General features: G+C 37.7%; 1 protein-coding gene, 2 long non-coding RNA genes and 1 pseudogene across 3 annotated transcripts; 3 read left to right on the forward strand and 1 right to left on the reverse strand.

Moving 5' to 3' along the window:
• Nucleotides 1–6,691: 6,691 nt before the first annotated feature.
• Nucleotides 6,692–8,168, forward strand: LOC147934600 (uncharacterized). Its single transcript, XM_087472696.1, has 3 exons — nt 6,692–7,471; nt 7,586–7,654; nt 7,770–8,168. Exons 1-3 carry the CDS (start codon nt 6,692–6,694, stop codon nt 8,166–8,168), a joined length of 1,248 nt encoding a protein of 415 aa, XP_087328822.1.
• Nucleotides 8,169–14,319: 6,151 nt separating this feature from the next.
• Nucleotides 14,320–15,366, forward strand: LOC147934601 (uncharacterized). The gene is made up of 2 exons (XR_015570484.1): nt 14,320–14,486; nt 14,815–15,366. It is a non-coding gene; the product is annotated as an uncharacterized LOC147934601 (long non-coding RNA).
• A 5,134-nt stretch (nt 15,367–20,500) lies between these two features.
• Nucleotides 20,501–22,017, forward strand: LOC104728406 (putative F-box protein At4g22165 pseudogene; annotated as a pseudogene).
• Nucleotides 22,018–24,873: 2,856 nt separating this feature from the next.
• LOC147934602 (uncharacterized) lies at nt 24,874–25,550 on the reverse strand. The gene is made up of 3 exons (XR_015572908.1): nt 25,479–25,550; nt 25,259–25,362; nt 24,874–25,171 (listed from the first exon to the last, which is right to left on the reverse strand). It is a non-coding gene; the product is annotated as an uncharacterized LOC147934602 (long non-coding RNA).

Genomic DNA, 25,550 nt, shown 5'->3' on the forward strand with positions numbered 1-25,550 from the left:
GCCCCAAGGGCTGCCACAAAGGCCAAACAAATGTCCTAAACAGGACCGCCACCAAGGCCAAACAAATGTCATAAACAGGACCGCCACCAAGGCCAAACAAATGTCCTCAATAGGACCGTCACAAAGACCACATGTCCCGAAGGACCGTCATGAAGACCACTCGTCCTGAAGGACTTTCACGAAGACTAATTGTCCCGAAGGACCGACACGAAGACCATATATCCTGAAGGACCATCACGAAGACCACTCATCCCAAAGGATTACCACAACAGGCCACATGTCCCAAAGGACCGTCACGAAAACCACACATCCCAAATGACCGCCTAAACAGGCACATTGGCTAAACTGTCTGCCACAAAGGCCACACAATTGGCTAAACTGTCCGCCATAAAGGCCACACAATTGGCTAAACAGCCAGCCACAAAAGCCACACAATGTCTCAAAAGACCGCCACACACGGGCACAATGACTCAAAAGTCCAACAAGACTCATAGCCACTAAAAATGGACAAATTCTAACTCACATAAAATTTTCCATTCTAAGAACTTTACACTTCTGGAAACTTTCATCTTTTAGAAACTTCCATTTTAGGAAACTTTCCCCCTTTAACCACACCTCACATAAATTTTGTACTTCCGAACTCCACCTCATCTTGTTATTTAGTCGCACAACCAACCACCCCTAAGCGAACAAGTAAACAAGAGAGATGGGCTGGAATACTCCATTCACGCTCCAGCCACGGACTACAACTAGGACCAGGCTAGACAAGTTCAAGTCGCGACCTGCTTCTCAAACCTCTTCTTGAACCTTGCCTTCATCCTCGTCTCCGGCTCCCAAGTCTGCTCCTCAACACCATCACAGTCCCATAGGACTCTCATCAAAAGAACCTTCTTCTTATGAAGTTCCTTGATCCTCCTCTCGAGAATCCTCACTGGTCTCGCCTCCTAAGTCATGTTAGGCTGAAGATCCTCAAGAATTTTAGCCAACAACTGATCATCCTCATGGAGACACTTCCACAGCATAGACACATGGAAAACCTTGTGGAACGCACGCATAACCTCAGGCAACTCCAGCCTATATACTACCGGTCCCACCCGCTCAATCACTCTGAATGGACCCATATACCTCAGACTCAACTTAGTCTCTGACAATGACCTGTTCGGACCGCGCTACATGGCCATCTTGAGGTACACTTTGTCTCCCACATGAAACTCAAGATCTCTCCTCCTCATATCGGCATAACTCCTCTGCCGATCCTAAGCTTCCTTCATGTTCAACTTGAGAACCTGAATCTTCTTTGAGGTGTCCTGAACAAAACTAGCACCATATATGCTCCTCTCCCCCACCTGAGTCCAGCACAACGGTGTGCGACATGACCTCAATACAAAGCCTCATAAGGAGCCATCCCAATACTCGCCTTGTAACTGTTGTTGTAAGCAAACTCTACCAAGCTCAGGTGATCTGTCCAATGGCCACCCCAATCCATCAAACACATCTTCAGTAAATCTTTCAACGTCTGAATAGTCGTCTCCGACTGTCCATCTGTGTGAGGATTGTAGGTTGTACTCATATGCACCTAATTGCTCATCTCTGCCTGAAACGCCCTCCAGAACACCGAAGTGAACTTGGAATCCTTATCAGACACAATAATCACTGGCACCCTATGCAACCTGACTATCTCCTTCACATATTTCTTAGCCACGACCGCTGCTCCATTTGTCTTCTTAATGGCCAGAAAATGTGCCGACTTAGTCAACCGGTCCACAATGACCCAAATAGCATCAAAGGTCCGAGACACTGGCAATCCCACCACAAAATCCATCTTGATCATATCCCACTTCCACTCTGGAATGGGCAGACTCTTCAGCAACCAACCTGGAACCTGATGCTCAGCCTTCACTAGCTGACACACATCGCACCTAGCTACATCCTTCTTCATCCCGATCCAATGATAGTACCTCTTGAGTTCACAATACATCTTAGTCGCACCTGAATGAATAGAGAACATGCTCGCATGAGCCTCTCTCAGCATATCCTGCTTCAACTCTTCATCCTTGGGTACACAAATCCGTCCATGCACCAAAATGGTACCATTATCTGAGACCTGATACTCTGAATCAACATCTTTAGATGCATTCACCAGCCTCAAGTCTTTTTCCTGAGCCAACCGCACTCTGCTCAAAAGATCTACTTTAGTAAGCCACCAAACCCCAACGGCTCCTGAGAAAAAACACACAAAATTAACGCACTGATCTCTCCTACCAGAGACTCCATATCCTGCTCCTGAGCCGAAGCCGCCCGCTTCCGACTCAGAGCATCTGCAACCAAGTTAGCCTTACTAGGGTGGTAGACTATCTCCAAATCATAATCTGCCACCAGCTCCATCCATCGCCTCTGCCTCAAATTCAGCTCGAGTTGAGTGAATATGTACTTCAGGCTCTTATGATCTGTAAACACATTTACCTTTGCACCATAAAGATAAGATCTCCAAATCTTCAAGGCAAAAACTACAGCAGCTATCTTCAAATCATGAGTAGGATAGTTGTCCTCATGCTTATGCAACTGCCGCAAAGCATAGGCAATCACCTTCCCATGCTGCATCAACACACACCCCAAACCAACTATGGATGCATCTTTATAAACCACATAGGGTTCTCCCTGCTCTGGCAATGCCAATACTGGCGTAGTAGTCAGCATCTCTTTCAGGCTTGCAAAGCCCTCCTCGCCCTCCTATGACCAAACAAAAGGAACATCCTTCCCTGTCAACTTAGTCATCGAACGTGCCTTGCTCGCGAAGCCCTGCACAAATCTCCTATAATAAACTGCCAACCCAAGGAAACCCCTGATCCCTGTGGCATTCTGTGGTCTAGGCAAATCCCTGATGGTCTGAACATTCTCCGGATCTACAGAAACCTCCTTTGCAGACACAGTGTGACCCAGAAAACCCATCTCACGCTGCCAGAAACTACATTTGCTCTACTTAGCAAACAACTTCTGCTCCCGCAGCTTTTCCAGAACTACTCTTAAGTGCACTGCATGATCCCCCATACTCTTGAAAGAAACCAGGATATCGTCGATGAAAATGATGACAACCAAGTCCAGAAAACTCCTGAAACACGCTGTTCATCAATCTCATAAACACTGTTGGCGCGTTAGTCAACTCGAAAGGCATCGCCACAAGTTCATAAACCCATACCTCGTCCTTCTACTTGACGAACAACACCGATGCTCTCCACGGTGAAGTGATAAGACGAATGAATCCCTTGCTCAACAAGTTCTCTGGTTACTTCCTCAGCTATACTAGACTAATAATCAAATATGTAGACATCAACTCACCACCATCCGAATATCAACCCCTCTTGCCCGTCCAAGAACTTTTAGTAACTTGCCTCTAAGGGAAACTTCCACAAGACTGCTTATTCCAACATAGCTTTTCCGCTTGGTAATTTTCCACAGCAAATCATCAATACAAGCATAATCAAACAAACAAGTACCATACGTTTGCATATTTTGATTCACCACATTAAACAATATGCCGGCCGCCAACTCAAACCACTTGACTTATTTCCCCCAGCAAGCTTACCAAAACCTTGAATTTAGCAACCTCGTCCATCTCCAATGAACTTCATCCAACATCATCACAACGATTAGTTTATCCTGCCATAAAGGCTTCTCGTGAACTTATGTACCTGACAACCATGCCCTTGTCGGGTCATATCTGATACATCTCCCCTTCCCGGGACTCCAACACCACCTGCCCATAATCCTAGCGCATCAGCCACACATTCATGACTATACCGGTCATAGAACCCTGTCCCACCGGCCAACACAACTAAAATCAAAGATTAAACCACCATCAACTCTCGAGGTCTACATTTCGTCGTTATGTTTATACTCACGTCCTAGGCATTGCTTGCTCCCAACTCCTCCACTTTTAGGTTGCAACCTTCGAGCCATACCGATCTCACTCTCAGACCAACGTCTTCGAGTTATACCGTCTCACTATTTGACCACAATCCTCAAGATCTCGGTATCAGGAGAACTCATCATCCCCTCTGCCACTCTCAGAGCCCCCAACCCCTCGAGCTATCGATATCCAGGGGAAATCACCATCCCCTTAGAAGCAACAATTCTTAACGACTATAAACATTTCCCGAAAAAAAGTATCTCATGTGGTCCGAGTATAACATTGCAATGTTATACCTACCCACTCAAGTTCTAATATCCAACAGGATTACCAATGAAACAGAGAAATATCTGCTCCAACTACATATATCAACCTATCCGTCTTTCTAGGCTCGATACCTCTCGAGAAGAATCTCGTACCGGTCATTTACAACTGCTCCATCCTCCTAACATAGGATGGAGACTCCTCAACATCCGCAACCCTCAGCTGCACCCCACCACCTCGGCACAACTGGACCCTGCACTGGTACCCCCCTTGGTAACTGCTCCAACAGCACGTCAACAGATCTGCCAAGCGATCATCTCGACCCTGGGCTCCACCTGCTGCAACCCCCGGCACGCTCAACGGTTAATCCTCTCTAGTCCCTCCTGGTACGCTTGCGACCCTCTGACGTACCTCCTCGTGGAACTCTAGACCACACACTCGCTGGCCTCGGGAACCTGCCCGACTATGACCACGATAACGCCCACGTCCACAACCAACAAATCCACCACCTTTAACCACTGCTCTTCCAAGAACAAAGGCTAACAAGCATAGAAACAAACCAAAACCACACAAAGAAACATAACATACCGTGGAATCTCATTGAAGGCTCGAAGAGGATGTTCTAGGACTCCATGCCACAAACAATTGACTAACTCACATAATTAATCACAGCATGCAAAATACACAACGTAACCAACATAAACCCAGTGAACCCAAACCTAGAACCGTAAGGGCTCTGATACCAAACTGAAACGACCCGACCTTTTTTTTTAATAAATAAATAATAATAATAATAATAATAAATACTCTACAACTAGTGTTCCCATACCCACTAGCCACCTAACCACAATCACACAACAACAGATAACATAAACCATAACATTAAACCAATAAATATCCAATAATTAATAACCAATATATAATGTCTAGCCAATATCCATTTAACCAAACAGCGGAGAAACAGAGAACCAGCAACCTAGCAATGTCCTAATGACCCAACTCTAGCAACCTAGCAATGTTATACAACAACCAATCGAGTTCCTAGAACATCCTCCTCTTCATTGCCATGATTCCACAATCACACATTGCCTTTACCTACACCACAAACACAAATTGAGATGCATGAGTATTTTATAAACACTCAGTAAGGCAATCCTCCCATCTACTGGGCTATAAACACAAACAATAGAGACATCTCTAACCATCAACCAATAGTCAACAACCAACAATCACAAACCAGGACTATGCATCGAGTGACACACACAATGCATCGACCGACGCATGCTCGTCATAGCATGAAAACCCTAATTGCATCGACCAACGCCCCACATGGCATCGACCGATGTTCCTAGGTCAAACGCGCCGTCCTCGCATTTGCATCGACTGATGCACAAAGTGCATCGACCGATGCACATGCCGAGCATCGTTTTCTCCCAAACCTTTTCGCCGGATCTTGGTTCCTACAACCACCAAACTCGATCCCAAGCCACAACAAAGCTTCACAAAGTCCCATATAACATTCTAACAAGCCAAACAACACATAAACAAGCAACACAACGCTACTAGGAAGCTCCTACAACGATCCCAGCTACATATCTCTACAGAAACAACCTCAAATCTCTCAAAATCCTCAAGAACACCCAAGAACACTTTTTCTCCCTTTATTTTCTCTCAAAATCGACCAAAAACGATTAATGATACAAAAACTCGAGTTAAGGATTTTTCCCTAACCCAAAACGCAGCGTTTAACTTAATCTCATCCGCACAAAACCGACCTTGCATCGACCGATGCATATAGTGCATTGATTGATGCATTCCTTAAACCGGGATTCTGGTTTGCGGATGTTACATGTGGTGAGTTAGAGTGGGGATAAATGTTATATATCTCGTGAGAGTGTTTGAATTAGAGGAAGAGAAGAAAAATTTGAAGGTTCACGGAAGAACGAAGCTTGGGAGGTCTGCGAGAATCTAGTAAAGGTAAGGTTTTAGTGAAACTTTTAGTTGTATATACTTAATAATTTCGGATGTATACAATTGTATATGATTAATTTTACATTGGTGAAGGTGGGTTGGGTAGATGTAGCGGCGGCGGAGATAGGTTGTCTATAGCGACGACGGTGAATTAGTAGAAAGATTGGGTAAAGGGTTGTAGTTTAATTTCGAGTGGCCCATAAACCATAACTAGAATTTTGATATTTTGATATGGTTGATAGAAGTTGGTTGTGGTTTGAGGTAGGACGAAGATAGATGTGGGTTGACAACAATTAGTGTGAAGAGAAATAAATCAAAGGTAACTTGATTTGAATTTGGCGGGGATTGGTTGTGAAGATATAGGTATATTGGTAGAGTTAAAGAGCCTATTATGTAGTAGTGGTAGAGATGGTATAGGAAGAGATCATATGTGATGAGATGGTAGAGTTAGGTTTGGAGAGAAGATATTGTATAGTTAAAATAAAATATTTTTGAAGTGATATGTTGTCACATAGAGTCTGATGGATTTTATAATGTCATTTGAAGGACATGGCATCTAGTACTAGTGAAAAGAAGTTAAGGTATCCTCTGGAGGTATATCCGCAGGGGAAATCTCCTTTACAGAAGAGGAGCCTGCAGATTAATTGCACATTAAACAGTTTTGGTCTGTTGAGAGATTGCATTGGGGATGATGTCTATAACGACATCCATGACAATTCGCAAGTGGGAGTGATCTTGAAGCTCGCTGATAGTCGATATGTATGGGGTTCGAAGATTGTGCATCATTTCTTAACTCAGCAATTAGCAATACAAAGGAGATATGAGATGTGTTCGCTAATAGAAGGTAATCCAATTAGGTTCTCCTTACATGAGTTTAGTGATATCACCGGCCTGAACTGTGAGAAAATTGATGAGGAAGACAAAGTGGATGTTGATCACAGAGAGTTGTGGGGTGAGATGAAGGTAGATTCAAGGGTGGGACCAAACTGGAAAAAGTTGATTGACGTATTGATGGAATGTAGGACATGGGGTGAAACGACTAGGAAAATGATTGGGCTATTGTTTGTGTTGCATGTCGGAATTTTAGGGATTTTGCGGTCTAATAGGATCCTTTTGGAATATGCGAAACATGTACTTAATACGGAAGCGTTTAAGAGGTTTCCTTGGGGTCCAGTAAGTTTCAAGCGACTAATAGACTCCATAAAAGTTGTGTCCTATGAGAACACCTCATATGTGGTTCATGGATGTGCACATGTTCTGTTGATATGGCCTTTTGAGAGTGTGAGAGAATTAGGCAAAGAATATGGGACTAAAAATGAAGGTGATGATGTCCCCCTGCTTAGCTGAGTTTGTGAAATGCATATGTACGTATATTATAGGTGCAGTGAGATGGATGTTGTTGCTATTTTTACTGACTTGATTCTAATTTCTTCTGCTTTGTAGCTCCACATTCATCATTTAGTTGTTAAACCTGAAGCAGAACTCTTTCATACTGGCCTGATGAGACCGAAGGTTACGGTGAAGGGGATGGTGGTTTTAAATTGTTGGATAATTTGTTGGATGATTTAATGAACGGTTGTGTTGATGTGCGAGCATGAGATGATTCTGTTGAACGGTTGTTGAGAAGAAGGCAGGAAAGAGGAAAACCGTGGAGTTGGATGTGGAGGTGGAAAGTAAAGATCATATAGGAAAACCCCTTATGGTTAACAAGACGAAGAAGAAGTTAGTGGGAGGTGGTGGATCAGACAAGAAAGGAAAAATGGTTGAATCATCTCAAAGGACGGAGTCAGCTGGTGGAGTGCATTCGTCAACGGATGTTGCTGGAATTGAAAGCAGTGTCAACATGTTAGCTTCATTGTCTAACAAATTTGATATCATGGATTCTCATTTGGGAGGTCAGTTGGTCTTGCTAGGGGAAAAATTTAAAGATTTAGAACAGAAGGTCACAAATCTTGAAGCGGACGTTGATGTCATAAAGAAAGGCCAACCTCAAACAAAGGCAGCCGAATCTACTACAGGCAAATAGAAAGATGAGGGTTTATGAGATAAAGATGAGGTAAGCTGCTTATCACTTAACTCATTTTGATATTTGTCCTTATGTGATTGTGGTTGATTAAAAGCAGAGGTTTTCAATGCAGCAGGCATAGTAGTTGGGTGGGGAATTACTAAAAATGAAGTTTAAGTCTTTCTTCAGTAATTTGAGGAGTTTTAAAAAATTTCCATTAGAGTTGTCAAACGTTGTCGAACCAGTTATGGAGACTGTGAAGGTTGTTTTAGTTTGTTTCAGTCATTTAGTGTATTATTTTTTATGTTCTCCATTGACATAAAATTCACTAGTGTCCAAATAACTTAAATTAACTTTAAGAGTACTCCCTTCTTTTTATTTATATTTTCCAGAGTTATCTTATAATTTTCCTTTTAGACTTGTTAAACATTTTGTTTTATGTTATTCAAACTGAAAAAACCTTAGTGTTATATAATATGTTGACTATTTAGTTATGCCTATTGACATTAAATTACCCGGTTTGTTTTTAGTCATGGTTAGTACATGTGTGGAAACATCAGATGGCTACCCTATATCATGAGCTAATCGAAATCCAAAAGCAAAAGCCAACTTGTGCAAGCCCAAAGCCCAAAGCAAAGAATATCAAGTTGACTCAAAGTCAACCAAACGGGAACAACTTGTAAAGAAAGTTGATGTTTGTGTATCCATTAAACAAGAACCAATTTCACCCAAAAAAGCTTCATTAAATGCGAAGGTGAGTGTCTCTAACACTCATGTCGCTAGTAGTGGCGGTTTTGGAACACCAACCAAACTTTTTGATGAATCAGATCCCATAGAAGATGCTTGCAATAAGGCATTTGATGGTGCTTTGGACAAATTGTTAGTGTTGTGTAATGATGATATTGTGACAAGGAAAATTAGACCAAGAAACCTAGTCTCCAGGCTCCACCCAACAGGATCCATTTGTGGGCAGTTCAATGGTCAAGCGTATGTTGTGTGGTGTAAAGCTATCCACAAAAGCTTATGATCCGTTCGAAAAGGCTGATCCTGCAAAGGTGGACGCCCTCATGAATTTTATAAAGCAAGAAATGTTAGTTGTCCACTACCACTATTGTAGCAGTTTCTCGACTGCGGTTGTGAGTGTTGTAGGCATGGCTGCAACTTGTTTTTGCCGAACAACAAACCAGCGTGTCAACATTGACCTTATATAGTTAAGTAGTTCGACAATTGGAAACTTTCTAGCTTGGTTTAAAACTCGATTAATTGACTCAATGATATTGTTGGTCGTGAAATTGTACCTTTCCCCAGAAAAATGCACTCGAGTCCACATACTAACATCAGCACGTACAAGATAAGCGTGCAGCTCTGGATTCAATGCACCGATTTGCTGGAAGTACCTATTAAAGTCTTCAAGACGGAAAGCACTTGCTGCTTTCTTTACAAGTCCAAATGATTCACTACCTCTAAATTTAAGTACAATATTTTTGTACAGATGATATGTGTAGATACCACGGCTAGCAAGCGGGTAGACATTCTAGATGTCTATCTGATATTATAGCCAGGGCTTCATCATCTGGGATATCACAACTTAATTGTCGAAAGAACCATTCCCATGCTTTATCATTTTCACTATCAACTACAACAAATGCTAGGGGGAAAATATTGAAATTTCCATCTTGTGTAGTTGCTAGTAGAAGCGTACTTTGAAATTTTCCTTTCAAGAATGTCCCATCGACAACAATAACTTTCTTCATAAAAGGAAACCCAGCTATGGTTGCCCCAAAAGCTATGAAAGCATATTTAAATCTGTCTTCTGAATCTACTTCCAGCTTTGTGTATGTTCGAGGATTTGCTTTACGGATCATATACAAGTATGTGGGTAAATATTCATACCCATGTTCTGTTGTACCCCGAACTAATTGTCTAGCACATAGAAGAGTTCGACGTGCCTTCCAATAGTCAACCTACGAAACGAGTTATCTTATAAGTGTATCTGACAGTGAAGAAAACATACACACTTATTCAAACGCATCAACACGTAAGAAAACTTACCGTTAGACCAAACCTCAAATTTAAAGCATCGGCCACATGCATTGGTCGAACACCGCCTCCAACACCACCCACAAATTCCTTATACAAATGGCCCAATATATCTGGAGTTGCTTGACGGGCACGAGCAGAACGTTCAGTGACTGAACAAGAATGCTCATTTACATATAATCGAATATGATGAATAGGGGAATCTCAATAGTACTAGCGTTGATACGCCATTGACATCCTTCTACCCAACAATTAATAGTATACAACGCAGGATTTGATCGATCCACATCAAAGTCGAATTTTCGTAGAACATATATTATCTTCAACCTACTCTCCAATGCTTCTCGTGAGTCATATTTCTGATCAACTGCTACATCAACACCACCAACTTCTATAAGCACTGAATCTTTAACAGCGGTTGAACTCCTTGCTCGCAAAGGTGCCCTTCTCCTATTTGTCCTCCCAAATTCAACCTTTTCTTCCTCTACTGTCTCCTCTTCGACATTTGAAAACTTAGAATACAAACAATTGTCTTCATCCCCGGAGCTAGCTCCGTCACTATCCTTGCAACAGTCAAATCGGGATTCATCGTCCTCATCATTGATTTTTGTTTCATCGGGAGCCTCTGTTCTTTCTTCTTCATTCGACTTTGTTTCATCTCTCTTTGAGTCAAGTCCTTTGTTCTCCTCCATTTTCTGTTCAGTGTGGATCACTCCTTCCCAACTACCTTCCTTTTGTAGTAATCCTCACCCCTCCTTTGTCTCTTACTCTGATATACTCCGCAGGAACCTGCTAAATCCACACTTTCTATTCCCCCTACAACATCGACCTCAACATATAGACGCTCAGATTTACAAACTCTAAGATATCCTTCAAAATGGCGATGATTGTAGACAAAAACAGGAGGTGTATCAGCTGGCATTTTTTTGCGACGTCCTTGAAAACTTATAACTTAGATGAACATCAAACATCTCTCTCTCCAACCCAAAATCCTCGTACACCATTGAAACGAAATTTTCATATAATGTTTTCTTGCTCTCCATTAGCACCCTCGAAATTCTTCTTTCGTCAACACAAAATTTCCACCGCTTCTTTATTAAAACCCACTTTCCACACACTACTGAAATAACATCCATTGTGTAGAAAATTTATAAATGAGAACTGTCAAGGAAAATGAGATATCGAACGAGATCTGTAGAAGCAGAGAGAACATATAATGTATAAAGACCTACGTAAGAGTACAAGAGAACAAGAGCTGGCTGTTGTTCGAAGTATTTGCGGCGACTACAACAGTGTCTGAATAGAGAAATCAACAGTATAACATAAAACAGCAATAGTGTTAATCTGTCAAACCAACCAACTTTATCACGTCTATATGTTTAACTCTGTCTCTACTTAAGTTTTGTTATTTCAGTAACAAATATGTCTACCACTTCATTAACTCATAACTCTATAGCTTTTAATTATGTCTATCAATACGGAAATATCTACCATTGCGTATAATTATATATGTCATATAAATCTATCTTAGTCTATATGTCTGCCATAATGACTACATAAATCTGCCACCCGACATAAATCTATTATATATATCACCATTGTATCATCATAAATTAATATCTCTATCAAAAATTAATAATTCTATCATCATTATAATAATCTACCCAATATATCTAACGATAACCATAACTCTGTCTGCTATATTTATGTCTGCCATCACTAATCTATCTCTACCAATTTTATCTACTTAATTATCAAACTCTATCCAATAACTCTGCCAATATTTATATAACTCTATTGAAAAAAATATGTCGATCGTTACATATATTATTTGAGCGGGAATTTTTCCTCCCAAAATCTTTGAACAGTTATGTTATAAACACATACATAGCGTCGCTTTTTAATGGCACACTTTTAATTTTTTCCTAACAGACCTTCCAAAGGGTTTATATATCATTTAAATTAAAAAAATGACATTCTAATGGTTTTAAGCTTTTCTAAGCTATTATAGTAAAGTTCCCAAAAAATATGCAGCTTAAATTTAGAAAACTTATTGCCACACGATGAGAAGACAAAGCAATAGTATTATGTGTCACTTGATGAAAGAGAAAACATGAGAAGTCCAGAAAAAAATAATAAGAAAGTGAATTGTTAAAATAATTAGTTAAATTATTTTTGTCAATTCAAATAGACAATATGGTATTCCTCGAAAACATTTGTGCATTGTGGTATTCTTTTTAAGAAAGTCAAGTTTTTTTGGTAGAAATGTTAGCAATCTTTTACCTAAACCAGATATGAAATCTAAAAATATTTGAATGGGTTTTATATCTGTAAATCCAAAAAATCAAAATATTCTACCCGAATCTGAATAGATACCCGATTGCACCCATATTTTATATGATTTATATATTATTATATTTGGTTTAAGTATAAAAAAATTTATTTGGTTTTAAACTTTTTCTTTTCAATTAAGTTAGTTTTAGTGAATATCGAAGAGTTATTTAAATTTTGATTGATTTTTTTTACAATGCATTTTTAAACATTGCTTTTTAAGACATGTTATAAACTTATAAGTTTGATTTTTTTATTCATAAGATAAGCCCAGAAAAGTTTGAAAAGTACTATAACCCTAAAGGATTAGGCCAGACTTTGAAATATAGGCTCGGAAATATTTCAGGTATGACCGAGCCAGGTTCAATTATATGCGGACTTTGTGGATTTCGGATAGGACCGAGAAAGGCCAGCCTGATCGACACCGGACAATGGGATGAATCTCTTTATTCACCTCCTTATAAAATAAGGAAACAAAATCTGTATACAAGATTGTAAAATTAAAAACCCAAACCGCTTTTTATAAACCAAACTTAATTTCGTTTTAATTATACTCTAAACCCTAACCACCTCATTTGTAAACTCAAACTGATATATAATTTCGTTCTAATTGTAAAATCTTAACCCTGATCACCTCATTTGTAAACACAAACCGACATATAATTTTGTTATAATTGTAAAATCTAAATCCTAACAACCTCATTTGTAAACCCAAACCGACATATAATTTTATTTTAATTGTAAAATTTAAACTCTAATCACCTCATTTGTAAACTCAAACCGAGAAATCTAAACCAAGCTAATATTTAACCCGAACGAGGGTGGCTGCAGTTTCACTTCCCACTTTCTGTTCAGGCTACCGCTGTTTCGTTGATGGATCTCGGAAAGCTGGTGATTCGTTTGCATGCGCATGATGGTTTTGTACCCAGTTTCAGGATCTAACGCAAAGCATGGGAGCCACAAATTTCCGGCGGAGCCTCTCCCGTTTACATGTTGAAGTCGAAGCTTTCATTTGGGATATACGGTGTATGATCGGGTATGGCTACCGTGACGTGGCGTTCTACTCAGACTCCTCAGACTTGGTGAAGATGGTGTCTTCGCCACATGACTGGCCGGCATTCTCGACATACCTCGACGATATCAAGATAGACAGGGAAGAATTTTCTTCTTTTTTTTTTATCTTTTATTTCTAGAAATACAAATGTAAAAGCGAATTATTTGCCACGCCAGGCGCAAACATCTCCGCATAATGTTTTGTATGTAAACAGTTTTCCACCATATTGGCCCGTTTGAGCTAATTTTTTGTTGACAAAAAAAAATAAAAAGTATACAGAATTGGTTTCCTTAATTTGTTTTTTTTTAATTTAATTTTGATTTAATTTTTAAAATAAAATATTATCTAGAAGGTTCTGATTGGTTGAAAAGAAGGACCTAAGGGGGTGTTAACTATTTGTGATTTAAATAGAGTTTAAATGACTTTAATTATTATGTAAAATATGATATTATTAAAAAAAAAATTAAACTCTCTTAAAGTTTGGTGTTATTAGTTTGTGACTTGTAAAAAATTATATAAAATCTTAATGAATATTGTGTTATTGGATTAAGAGTTTTATAAAGTCAATAAAATTTTTGTGTTATTCAACTAAAAAAAAAATCTATGATTGGTAATGAATTTAATTATGAATAGCACTAAGTTAAATTTATTTTTCCAAAGTTAGCACACATGCTTAAATATTCCAAAAGTAGCATTTGTGAATTATTATTATTATTTTATCTTATGAAACAAAATTAATTATAAATTTTTACATCATGTTATCAATACTCTTATTATATTTACGATGTTCATAACTTCGGTGAAGATACCGGCGAAGTTTCCGGTGAAGACAGAGCTTTTGGCGACCAACAGTGGATCGGAGACTCAACGAACTCGATTTGTTATGAATTAGGGATCGATTCTGCTGCAAAAAGGTACGTCTTTTCACATCCTTCTCTGCAGTTTGCTTTACAACTCTTGGAATGTATAAATGATTAAATTATGAGACTTTCCTGGAGATTCTTAGTTTGAATCGTTATTGTGTTATGAAGGATTTGATTTTCAGTCTCTACATGTTTCAGTAGATTATAAGAAGCTTGATTTTGACTACCAGTGTGATTTGGATATTTGGAAAAAATCTATTTTTTTTGTTAGTTTCTTTTGGTTTCTGTAGTTTTTGTTGATTGGATTAGAACTGGAGAAAGAATCAACCAACGATTAAGCATAAGATCTGAACCAGCAGTGGATTTTGAATTCTTGTAGGTTACTTTAAGTAGTACTTGTAAAGAGAGAGAGAGAAAATCAATGGCAGAGGTTGTTTTTCAAACAATACGATGTGACCAACAGTGGGTTAGAGAAGACTAACAACACCATCTGTGACAAGCTTAGTGTGCCTAAGATCCCAATTAAAGCCATATTTTGGGAATTAGAGTGTGTGTGTTTATGTGTGTAATAACCTAATGTGTACTCCACCACGATCTAGTGGTATCGTTGTAACACTTCAGGATCGAATCCACAGAGACCAAACAATTGCACTATGAAACTATGAAGATCAAATATAGCTAAGACAAAAGAGGAAGTTTATGAAGCAAGTAATAATTAAAAACAGAAGGTAAATAAGTTGTTTCCAAATCAAAAAGGAAATATTGGGCGCAGGGAATGTATGGGAATATAATTCTCGGACTAAGGCGGAAGATGGGGATGAATTAGACACCGTTCTAGAACTCAAATCACGTTTGTAAAGCTATCCTATTTCTGCAGCGATAACTATCTAAGCAATGAATTTACTAAATCCTAAACTTCTGTTTGAATCCAGCAAATCAAGCAAGCATTAATAGGTTCAGGTTTGATTAGTTCACAAGATGCCTCAACTTCAACTTCCGTTGGCTAGGGTCCACCTTGCTCACCTATATTCTTTTCCAGCAACTCAACAACACTTTTGGTGCCCCGATGAATTAAACCTAAGATCTTAATCTAGGTGATCAATCTAGTTTAAGCATTAAGAACAACAATAGATGAAGAACAAAATAGATCAACCCCAAATCTAACAACCTAAGTTTAGAAAATCATAATTCCCCTTTGAAACCCAAAACCCAATAGATAAACTACTCAGACATGGAAAAACAGAAACAGCAAATCAATGATGAAGGAAACATAATTGAATTGCAAAAGAATAGAAAATAGGGTTTAGAAATCTTCTCCAAAGTGTTTAGAAGGATTAGAGATCTTCTCCCTTAGCTCTCAATACAAAATAGTCTCAGAAAATAAAGCCTATGTCTCTGGAGGCTGAGCCTCTAACTTAAATATCAAAATAAAACCCTAAAAGTCGGTTTAAAACAAAAAAAGAAATCTTGAGTCGGGTACGGGACTGGTCGATCCCGAATACGGATCAGCCGATCTTGGATGCTTTTCTCTGTTTGCTCCATCTGCTTGCTAGTTCGATCAGTCTTCACCAAAATGGCTCCAGATGCTTGTTTTCATCCCCAAAACACTCAATTTCCTTCAAAAGAAACCTATAACCTGTACAAACTCGTAAAAGACTAAAAAAACTCTAAAAACACACTTTGACTCAATAAAAGACTCAAAACAAACCTAAAAACTATGGTTAAAACCTATAAAATATAGACACATCAGTGTTGGCCTTCAAGGCTTATGTGACTGCTTGGGTTCTGCCTCTTAACAGGTTGGGTGAAATTTTTTTGCTCATGCTGGCGACACAGCCTTCGAAGTGGCAGGAAACACCGCGATGCGGGTGGGTTCTCTCTCTTTCTGGTTTGTCCATGCTTCTTTCTTACAATGCTTATGGATGTTAAAGCCTTGTGAACTGGGATATTTTTGAAGGTAAAGCAAGCCAAAACTGAACTTGTGTCAGCTAGTAAAGTGGTTTATCACTTCCTTTCAAATGTTACGTCAAACATAACAAATGGTTCGAATGACTCTAATGGATTTCAAAAACGATCAGGAACTCTCAACAACTCAGACAACGAGAGCTTTAGATTGCAAGGTAGTTGGTTCAAAGGGATTCTTAACACTGCCAAACTCTCCACCAGTACAGAGATAGGGAATAAAGAGGAAGATGCAAACCATATAATCCCAATTCAGAAAAACATAGCAGCGACTCTGATGTATTTCTAATTCAATAGCAACTATGCTGATCCACCACAGTATCACAATGCATTCGGTTAACTGTATATCCTCCACCTATCCAAATATTATTCATTGTATCCATTACTTTGCACCACCATTGGAAACCATTTCTATCTTTTTCAGTGTTAATTAGTTCAGAAAATTTATTTTCTTTTCAGGCTGAGCCACCATCAATTTTGGTTGTGCAATCATGCCCATGCCTTTTTTCTAATTGTTTTATGAAAGCTATCATGAATTTTAAAGGATCCTTCCTAAACATCATTCAATCCTTTCTAAATAATTTTGTTTGCATCCAGATTGGCATGTAACCTAGATTAATGTTTATTGTTATATTTTCTGCAAATGAACAGCTTTGCTGTTACACTCTATTATTCCTTTCGTAATGTCAAAGAGCTCACATTTTTTATTTTGTTTATGAAAGTCGTCCTAAATTCTAAAGAATCATTCCTAAACATCACTCAATCTTTCATGAATAAATTTTCATTTATGAAAGCCCAATATGACAAAGATTACTCTATTAGTGAACGATAAAGATTTCATTTTTGTGCATATCCTGATATTTGCCAATGTCCAGATTTTTTATGAAGGTCTTCCTTAAGTTCATCATGAACTCCAATACTTTTTATGAAGGTCATCCTGAAATTCTAGGACACTTTCCTGAATGTAATGGATTCCTTCGTAAATTTTCAAAGAGTGCTTGGTGATGGTTTTTGAAGTTGCAAAAACATGAGAAAATATTCTACGAGCTATCAATAAAAGTTTGAATTGTGTAAAGAAGCATCTATGAATACTGACTTTATGAAAATAAATTTGAATTCATAAAACAAGAAAACATTCAATATCAAAAAAACTCAGCATTACTACAAAAACATTGAATAACATACAAAGAAATATAGTATATGTGGTTGCAAGCTAAACACGAACATACAACAAAGGAAGAAAAAACTATAAAGCCAACAAATCTTTTCGTGTCCTCATGAAATCCTAACTTTTTATGAAGCTCGTCCTTAAGTTAATAGAAGCTTTCGTGATATTTCGTGGTATCCTTCCTAAATTTTCAAGGAAAGCTAGGATATAATCCAAGATTTTTGTGGGATCTTTCCTGTACCATTGCGAGGAGTAAAGCGGACATGGTAAAGAAGCTCAACAGCAGGAATAAGAAAAGCTAAGGTTTTACAGAACCAGTCCTAGCAGCTCCAAGCACATCTTTTCGCTCCATCAATGGTAGAATTGCTTTAACTTGTATATGCAAAAAACATTGAAATTATACAAATCTGAATCATCATCATTACATTGAAATTATACAAATCTGAATCATCATCATTGTTCTTAAAAAAAAACATCATATTCAATTACAAATTGGTTGTAACCTGAGTCAAGGGTTGGAAACCCATCTCCTTGATACTTTTAAAAGTGTTATCAAATAAGTTCAATGACTCAAACATTTCCCTCTTTGGAACTCTCCTTTTAGCAAATTCCACAAGATACGTCACTGAACATTCACTTCCTTCAGATTATCACCGTATGCAGACAATCCAAGACTCAACTTCAAACTAGCGTAACTCTCCTCTCCAAAATTAAACAATGGTTTTCCAATTCAACTCGTAACTAAACATATAAACTCGGGTCTCGACACTCCCGCCATCAGTAAAGAAGTTGTATCGAAGCAGCAAAACACTTTGATTCCTTCGAGAGTGTACAATTGATAAGCAACCAAACAATAACCCCTATGCAATAGCGACATAAACAACGATTACCGATTTGGTTCACTTTGACTTGGGTTTATCGTGGCTCACGAAGATGCGAATAGATGATGGAACGGAGATGGTAATAAAGTAATAAACAATGAAATGAAGTAATAAGCTTCTTCAACAACAGCTTTATGAGACTCTTCTTCATTCTCGCCTAAAAATACCATTGCAGCATTTTCACGAACACCTTGTGTGCAAGAAACTAGTCCTGACTCATAGGATCTGAGCCGCGTAGTCTCATCTGGTTTGACAACATCCGATCCTAAAATCTCAGTAGTCTCGTTTCAGAGTGGGGTAAGAGCAGCAGCTTTTGCTTGGATCTTCCACGGGGTGTCACGGGTTTTATTAGATTTCGATGACTTTGAGAGGATTGGAGGATATAGTCTTCGGCTAAGAGAACATTGTATCGATGAGAGATTGAAGATATATTTTAGATTTTTCTCAAAATTAAAAATATTTATTTTTATAAATTTTGTGCTAAATTTGGAACTTTAGAAAGTGTGGGCTAATTTTGGCAAAATAACTAAAATTGATGTTATTTTGAGATCTCCCTTTAATTATATTATTGTGTTATTGATTTATGATTTTATACACTTTTCTTTACAAAATAAATTCATGCAAAGTATGATTGGGAGATTTTACAAAATTATAGGAAACTCTCTGACAATTCTTCTAAATCTTTTAATTATTCCCATTTTATGATTTTATTAAAATCATCAAAATTCTTTATAGATTAGAATAACACTATTACACTACTAACAATTCTTCTAAATCTTTCGCTTATTCCCATTTTATTAAAGTCATTAATATTCTTTATAAATTAGAAAGAATTTTAATGACTTATAGAATCATAGAAAATTAGAAAGTTAAAAATGAAGAATTCTAAGAGATTGTTTAGAAAGTTTTTTTAAATCTTGCTGCTTTGTTTTTCCTAATCTTGTAAAATCTTTCTGTTTGATGAAAGAGTTTTCATGACTTTTGTTATGAAGAAAATGATATAAAATCCTAAACCAATAACATAAAATTTGAATTCATTAACAATCCAAGATTTTTTTGTTTTACTTAAATAACATAAAACTTTTAATGACTTTATAAAACTCTTAATCCAATAACACTAGATTTATCAAGATTTTAGATAACTTTCTACAAATCCACAACCAATAACACCAAATTTTTAAATAGTTTTAAAAACTCTTGATTGAATAACAACATATTTTACATAACTTTTAAAGTCATTAAAATTTTTTCTAAATCCTAAACCAATACCCCCCCCAAAGTATTTTTCGGAACAATGTCCATAATGCCATATTCTCAAAAGAAAAATGCTAAAATGCCATAGTAATATTTTTTAATTATTTTATATTTTCTTTTTAATTAAAATTTATTGAAAAGACCACAAACCCATCTAACATTATACCTAATATTTTATCCCTTCGTTGATAACGTGGAACAAAATCTTAGATCTAGAAAAAAAAACTGACGAAATCGAGAGAAAGAGATGGATGTAGAATCAGACAAAAGAGTGAAGAAAACTGTTGAGATCTCAATCATTGATGGTGTTGAATCTGCACAAAGGGAGCCGATGTATCTGTGTTGGCTTCAAATCCGATGAAGATCAGGCTTACATGTCGTTTCTTTGCCATCGAAGATGTAAACAGACGATGCTAGAGGAAACCGTGGAGAGGTTAAAATCTGGGGTCGACGGCAGGGAAGCGATGGAGAGAAGTAATGGAAGGTTGATGGTGCAGAATCGGTGATAGTGACGGCTCTAGAATTTCGAATTATAAGTGGTTTTGATTGCAGTTGTATCCGTTGTATATATTATTTGTACTAGTTGTACTTTTATATATTAGTTGTACTAGTTTTCGTTTTCTTTATCAGTTGTACGCTCGTTATCTATATCATTTGTACTAGTTGTACTGTTATATATTAGTTGTACTAGTTATCGTATTCTTTATCAATTATACTCGTTATAATATTATATCTCGGTTATACCAATTGTTTTAGTTGTTCTATTGTATCATTTGTCCATTTTTGTCTCAGTTATTCTAATTGTATTATTCTCTTCTAGTTGTATTATTCGTCTTTTATTTCATTAAAGGTAATTTTGTAATCTCACAATTTTTATGATATTTTGTGGCATTTTAGCCTCGCGCCCTTGTTCTTGTCAATTTGGCATGGAGATGAAGCAGCATAACCCTAAATCTTCAAACAAGTTACGGAGGCCAGGAGATTCCTGGTCGGAGCTTCCTTCAGATCTGTTGAATTCAGTGTTCGAACACCTTGGCTTTGCTGATTCTCGACGAGTTGGATCCGTATGTTCGTCTTGGTACTCCGCTGCGAAACGATGCTTGGCCAAAAAACAGATCCCTTGGCTGATGATTTTGCCAGACGAAGATGACGAGATCGAAACCCATTGGTGCACGCTGTTCAATCCCGAGGAGAATGGCAAGCTTTACAGAATGCGAGCTGATGTGTTCGAATTCGCAAAGAGCTATTGTTTAGCAACATATGGAAACTGGCTCCTTATGGTAGATCATGGGTCTGATGTCTACATGTTGAATCTGTTTACCCACGAGAGGATCGATTTACCTCCGGTGGAGTCACAACTTGGAACGACAAAGCTGGAGCGAACCTCGGAAGATTAGTTTTGTATTTCAAACGGAAACGATCAAAGGAAGTTCAGAGGTATTGATACGATTATGCGTTCCCCTGTGTTTTGGATTGACGAGCAAACTAAAGAGTATGTAGCTCTATTGGGACTTGGCGAATGGTGTGTGGTTTATTCCAAGAAAGGAGATACGTTCTGGAGTCAGATTCAAACTCCCCGAGGTTATTCTACTGATTTTTCTACTGCTCGTTCTGAGATCACAAGCTTTACTACCTCCTCCTAAATCGTACAACTGGTGGTTGTATCAAAATATTCGATTTCTCCAGAGAGATTCCGCAAGAGACTTTTCACTGTGGTGTTGCTGGCGACCCCTCTCCAATCAATCGAACAACATCATCAAGGGATCCATGGCGAATTTGGCGAATTCGGCGAACAAAACTTGTAGTCACAGTAACCGGACATGTCCTCAAGGTTGAACAATGGGTCAAGACAGAACAGCGGGTACAGCTATGGTCCTTCCGCGTCTACAAGGCAGGTTTCTTTAACAAGTATGATGAACAAGTTGATTCATTGGGCGACGAGGCAATGCTTTTTGATCTAGGCATCACTGTGCTCGCTAATGATGACATTGTGGGTTTTAAGAGAAACTCCATCTTCTTCAATGCTATTTGTCATGAAAAAAACACTACTCAAATTTGTGTCTTTAATCTCGAGACACAGGAGGTGGAGGTGGACAAGTTTATTTGTTCGTCCAAGCAACAACTCCACACAGCTCGATGGTTCCTACCAAGTAGTTTCAAGCAGACATAATAATGTATCTTGTTTTTTTTTTTTTTTTTTTTTTTTTTTGGTTTGTAAAAATCCTCTGCTATAACATCACATCTGATATGCTGTCGGTGTGGTTTGGTTAATGATGTGGAACATAATAATTATAATAATTTATTGGTTATTTGGAAATAGTGTTGTTGATGTGTATTTTGACCCCAGTTTGAAAAGATTATTGTTTGCTCTGTTTATAAGTCTTATATGTAAATCATGGCTTTCAAATGTGTTGATGTTGACAAATTTGATTTCGCAGGATCAACCGGTCAATTTGGTCTATAGAGAAATGTATGTGTCTCATAGTAATAACTCAATTTGGTCTCTTATACAGAAGAAAGAGAATGTCAACAGAGAGTGGACTAAGAAGCTTTCGTCTTAATAGGTTGTTGCGGATAAAAAAGAAAGAGCTCTTTTGAATTCAAAACCGAATCGTCCATAATCATTCATCACAAGTTTCAAGCCAAATCTGGAAGCAACTACATCGTTAAAACATAAAATTAAACAAAGTCAAAAATGTAAATGTGAGGTTAAGGTAGGACAATGATTTCACTCAGTCTCACAGGAAAATGTAAACCAACTTGATTCCTTCGTCTCCCTGCAAGATTTGAGTCAACGTCAAACATAGGGCAAGAAGAAATCTACAAAATATAAATTTGATCGAGCTAACAGAAGTTCAGGGAAATCCAACTTTGATCTTGGGTGGCAGTAGAGAAATTTGGTATATAAGAAAATTAAAAGTTACTGCTTCAGCAGTAAATGTTTGGTGCCATATAGTGAATCTTCTCATAGTTCTTATCAGCCACAATAGGGCCTTCAGTTGCCCGTGTATCAGCTCCAAGTAGTGATGTTAATATGGGTTTGAAACCCATTTAAATAAACGGGTCTGTTATACAAATTTCTGCCCATTTAATCCCATTTATTTAAAAATCTTAAATGAATTTTAATTAGGTAGCCCAATTAAACATATTTGATAAATAGGTTTACCCATTAATTAATGGGTATCCGTTTATATATTTTTTTTGCTGGAAAAAGGATTTTTGTGAATATGTCGTCTTTTTCGACGAAACCTGAGAAAATCTGAAACTTATCTTCTTATCTTCTTCTTCATCGATTCGCAATTTATATCTGTTTCAATTCAGTATCGTCTTCTCTGAGCCTCGACGAAGGTGAATATAACTATATAAGTGTATTAATTCAAATTGGATTTGTGGATTTGTGTTTGTGAATGGTTTGCATTTGTGGGTTTGTGTCCCTTTGTGCTTGGGTTTGTGGATTTGTGTACTTTTGTGTTTGTATTTGTGGGTTTGTATCCTTTTGTCTTAAGAAATAGGGGGTCTCAATTTGTTTGATGTATTGACCAATTGTTCATCTGATTTTTCTTTGTTTTTTTGAATCTTGTAATCTCTGTTACAGGTCAAGGACCCCTCTGTGGCCTAACGTTGATGTTCAAAGAGGAGTGCTGTTGAACTCTTATTGTCTAAAAGAAATCAAGGTACAAAACCCACACTCTTCTTTGTGATGGTAGCTTTTCTATTTATGAATTACTTCCGTTCTTTGTGATGATAGCTTTTCTATAATTCAGAATGGATATTGAGTCTCTACAAAAAATGGCCCTTCTCAACGCCCAAAATGAGTTAATAGACATGAACGAGGAAGATGCAGAAGTGCAAGCACCAGAACAAAGTCAAACACAAATTCAGCCAACTCAAACTCAAGGTACACGACGTAAAAGACGCAAAACTTCTACTGTTTGGGATGATTTTGTTTCAGTAGGGTTAGAAGAGGATAGAAAAAAAAGGGCTAAATGTATACATTGTAGTACAAAGCTGGTGATTGGTAGTAGCACTTCCAATGGAAATTATGGAACAAAGCACTTGCAACGTCATTTGGATATCTGTTCTCACAAGCCTAAGAAGATAGATCGACCTGTATATGATCAGAAAGTAGATAGAGAGATGGTTAGTGAAATAATTATCTACCATGATTTGCCTTTTAGATATGTCGAATATGAGAAAGTAAGGGCTAGAGACAAATACTTGAATCCTGATTATCAGCCCATATGTAGGCAAACAGCTGCTGGTGATGTTTTTGTGAGATATGAGATTGAAAAAAAAAAGCTAAAAGAGGTTTTTGCAAAGCATAGTAGTAGGGTTTGTTTTACTGCAGATTTATGGTCAGCCAAGACTTCTATGATGAGTTATATTTGTGTAACTGCCCATTTCATCGATGATAGCTGGAACTTGCACAATAAAATTCTAGATTTTTGTGAGTTGAAGTCTCCTCACACTGGTGAGCATATTGCTGCTAAGATTCTTGATTGTTTGAAAGAATGGGTTTAGAGAAGAAGGTTTTCACCATTACACTAGATAATGCTACTAACAATAACAATATGCAGAAAATTCTTAAGGGTCAGCTTCAGATGATTAGTGGTAGTAATTTGGTATGTGATGGAAAGTTTATGCACATACGATGTTGTGCTCATATTCTGAACCTCGTTGTGAAGAGAGGTTTAGACTTAGCTAAGGATGTTTTACACAACATCCGTGAAAGTGTAATATATGTGAAAGCATCTCCACATAGGAAGGAGGCGTTTGCAGCTTGTGTAGAGAGAGTGAAGATTAGGAGTGGGGCAGGTCTATCCCTTGATGTAGCTACTAGATGGAACTCAACCTATGAAATGCTTGCAAGAGCATTGAAATTTAAAAAAGCATTTGGTAGTTTGAAGGCTTATGACACCAATTATAAGACTTTACCTTCAGAGGAGGAATGGGAGCGTGGGGAAAAGATATGTGATTTGCTAAAGCCGTTTAGTGTCATTACTACACACTTTTTAGGGTCTAAGTATCCGACTTCAAATGTATACTTCACTCAAGTTTGGCGGATTGAGTTATTGTTGGACAAGTATGCGACTTGTGATGATGATGACGTGAAGAAAATGGCTTTGGAAATGAAGAAAAAATTATGAAATAATGCTTCTTTCATCATCATATGTTTTGTCTTTCCATATAAACTTTATTGCGGTTTAATATGATTTTTACATCTGCATCTTGTCTTTAATCATCAGTATTTTTACAGTAAAAGTAAAATAATATTGAGTTTATATGAGCTTATATGGGTCTAAATGGGTTTATGAGTTAAGACATATCTAAATGGGCATAACTAAATGGAGTTTAAACTTAAATGGGTTTATATGGGTTTAATGTCAAATGGGCTGGGTTTTATATGAGTTGGGTTTAAATGGGGTGGGTATGCCCATATTAACATCACTAGCTCCAAGTATCACACCATCCTATACAAACAAGTAAAGGAAATTCAGCATTGTATATCTTCAGCAATCATCTATTAGGGAATCTTAAAGAGAACGTCAAGAACACACATCATCGCACGGAGCTTTTAAGACCCTTTTGCGTCAGATCGAAGCTGAACCCACCTTTTGGTGGTAAATCCACGGAATACTGCGACATTTTCCGATTCATCCCACTTTACAAATCACGGAAACCATCACCAAAATTGAGAAGATAGAATCGATGGAGACGATATAGAGTGAAGAAGAAGAAGAAAAGGAAAAGCTAAGCTTACATAAGAGTGATGTTTACCTTAGACTTGAAAATTTTGCGAGAGGAAGGAAGCTCGAATCGGAGAGGAGGAAAGATTTTGTAATATGTTTT

Source organism: Camelina sativa, chromosome 11 (assembly GCF_030686135.1).
Source record: "Camelina sativa cultivar CO46 ecotype springtype chromosome 11, ASM3068613v1".
NCBI lineage: Eukaryota > Viridiplantae > Streptophyta > Magnoliopsida > Brassicales > Brassicaceae > Camelina > Camelina sativa.

What these genes read in the sequence shown, in the direction of transcription:
- LOC147934600 (XM_087472696.1), top strand. Translation starts at nt 6,692, where the DNA reads ATGGCATCTAGTACTAGTGAAAAGAAGTTAAGGTATCCTCTGGAGGTA. An exon ending in CTAAAAATGAAGGTGATGAT is followed by an intron (nt 7,472 to 7,585) that starts GTCCCCCTGCTT and finishes TCTGCTTTGTAG; the next exon opens with CTCCACATTCATCATTTAGT. An exon ending in CTGGCCTGATGAGACCGAAG is followed by an intron (nt 7,655 to 7,769) that starts GTTACGGTGAAG and finishes GTTGTTGAGAAG; the next exon opens with AAGGCAGGAAAGAGGAAAAC.